General features: G+C 69.4%; 1 protein-coding gene across 1 annotated transcript in view; it reads left to right on the top strand.

Annotated features, from left to right (window-relative positions):
* Positions 1-435, top strand: part of SGSH (N-sulfoglucosamine sulfohydrolase) — a gene marked incomplete at its 5' end in the record, with an annotated part of 2,777 nt that overhangs the window by 1,646 nt on the left and 696 nt on the right. Inside the window, 1 exon segment of the mRNA XM_010179641.1 lies at positions 1-132. This exon segment is cut by the window's left edge and continues 31 nt beyond it. Within this exon segment, the coding sequence (XP_010177943.1) occupies positions 1-132 (132 nt within the window).

Below are 435 nucleotides of genomic sequence, written 5' to 3'. Positions count from 1 at the left end.
CCTCCGACAACGGCATCCCCTTCCCCGGCGGCAGGACCAACCTGTACCGCTCCGGCACGGCCGAGCCCCTGCTGCTCTCCTCCCCGGAGCACACCCAGCGCTGGGCCGGCCGGGCCGTCGCCGCCCTCCTGGGTAAGAGCCCGCGCCCCCCGGGAGGGGGCAGAGGGGTGCAGAGCTGTGCCAGGGGGGTGTGAGCAGGTCCCCACTGTCCCCATGCCAAAACACAGCGTCCTGTCCTGGAGGCTGGCCCCAGGAAGGGAGAGGAGGGACACCAGGGCAGCAGGGTCCCCTGCAGGGACATCACCCTGCAGTTCATCCCAGCACCACCCGCAGCCCACGCAGCAGCAGACCCTGGGGACATTTCTGTCCCTCTCCGGGGCTGAGCTTCCTCCCATGAGCGCCTCTCACCCTTCTCTTCCTCTCCAGATCTGACGA

This window comes from Mesitornis unicolor, unplaced genomic scaffold, assembly GCF_000695765.1.
Source record: "Mesitornis unicolor isolate BGI_N332 unplaced genomic scaffold, ASM69576v1 scaffold29672, whole genome shotgun sequence".
NCBI lineage: Eukaryota > Metazoa > Chordata > Aves > Mesitornithiformes > Mesitornithidae > Mesitornis > Mesitornis unicolor.
The sequence above is the reverse complement of the archived record's forward strand: the minus strand, read 5'-3'. Positions and strand labels throughout refer to the sequence as shown.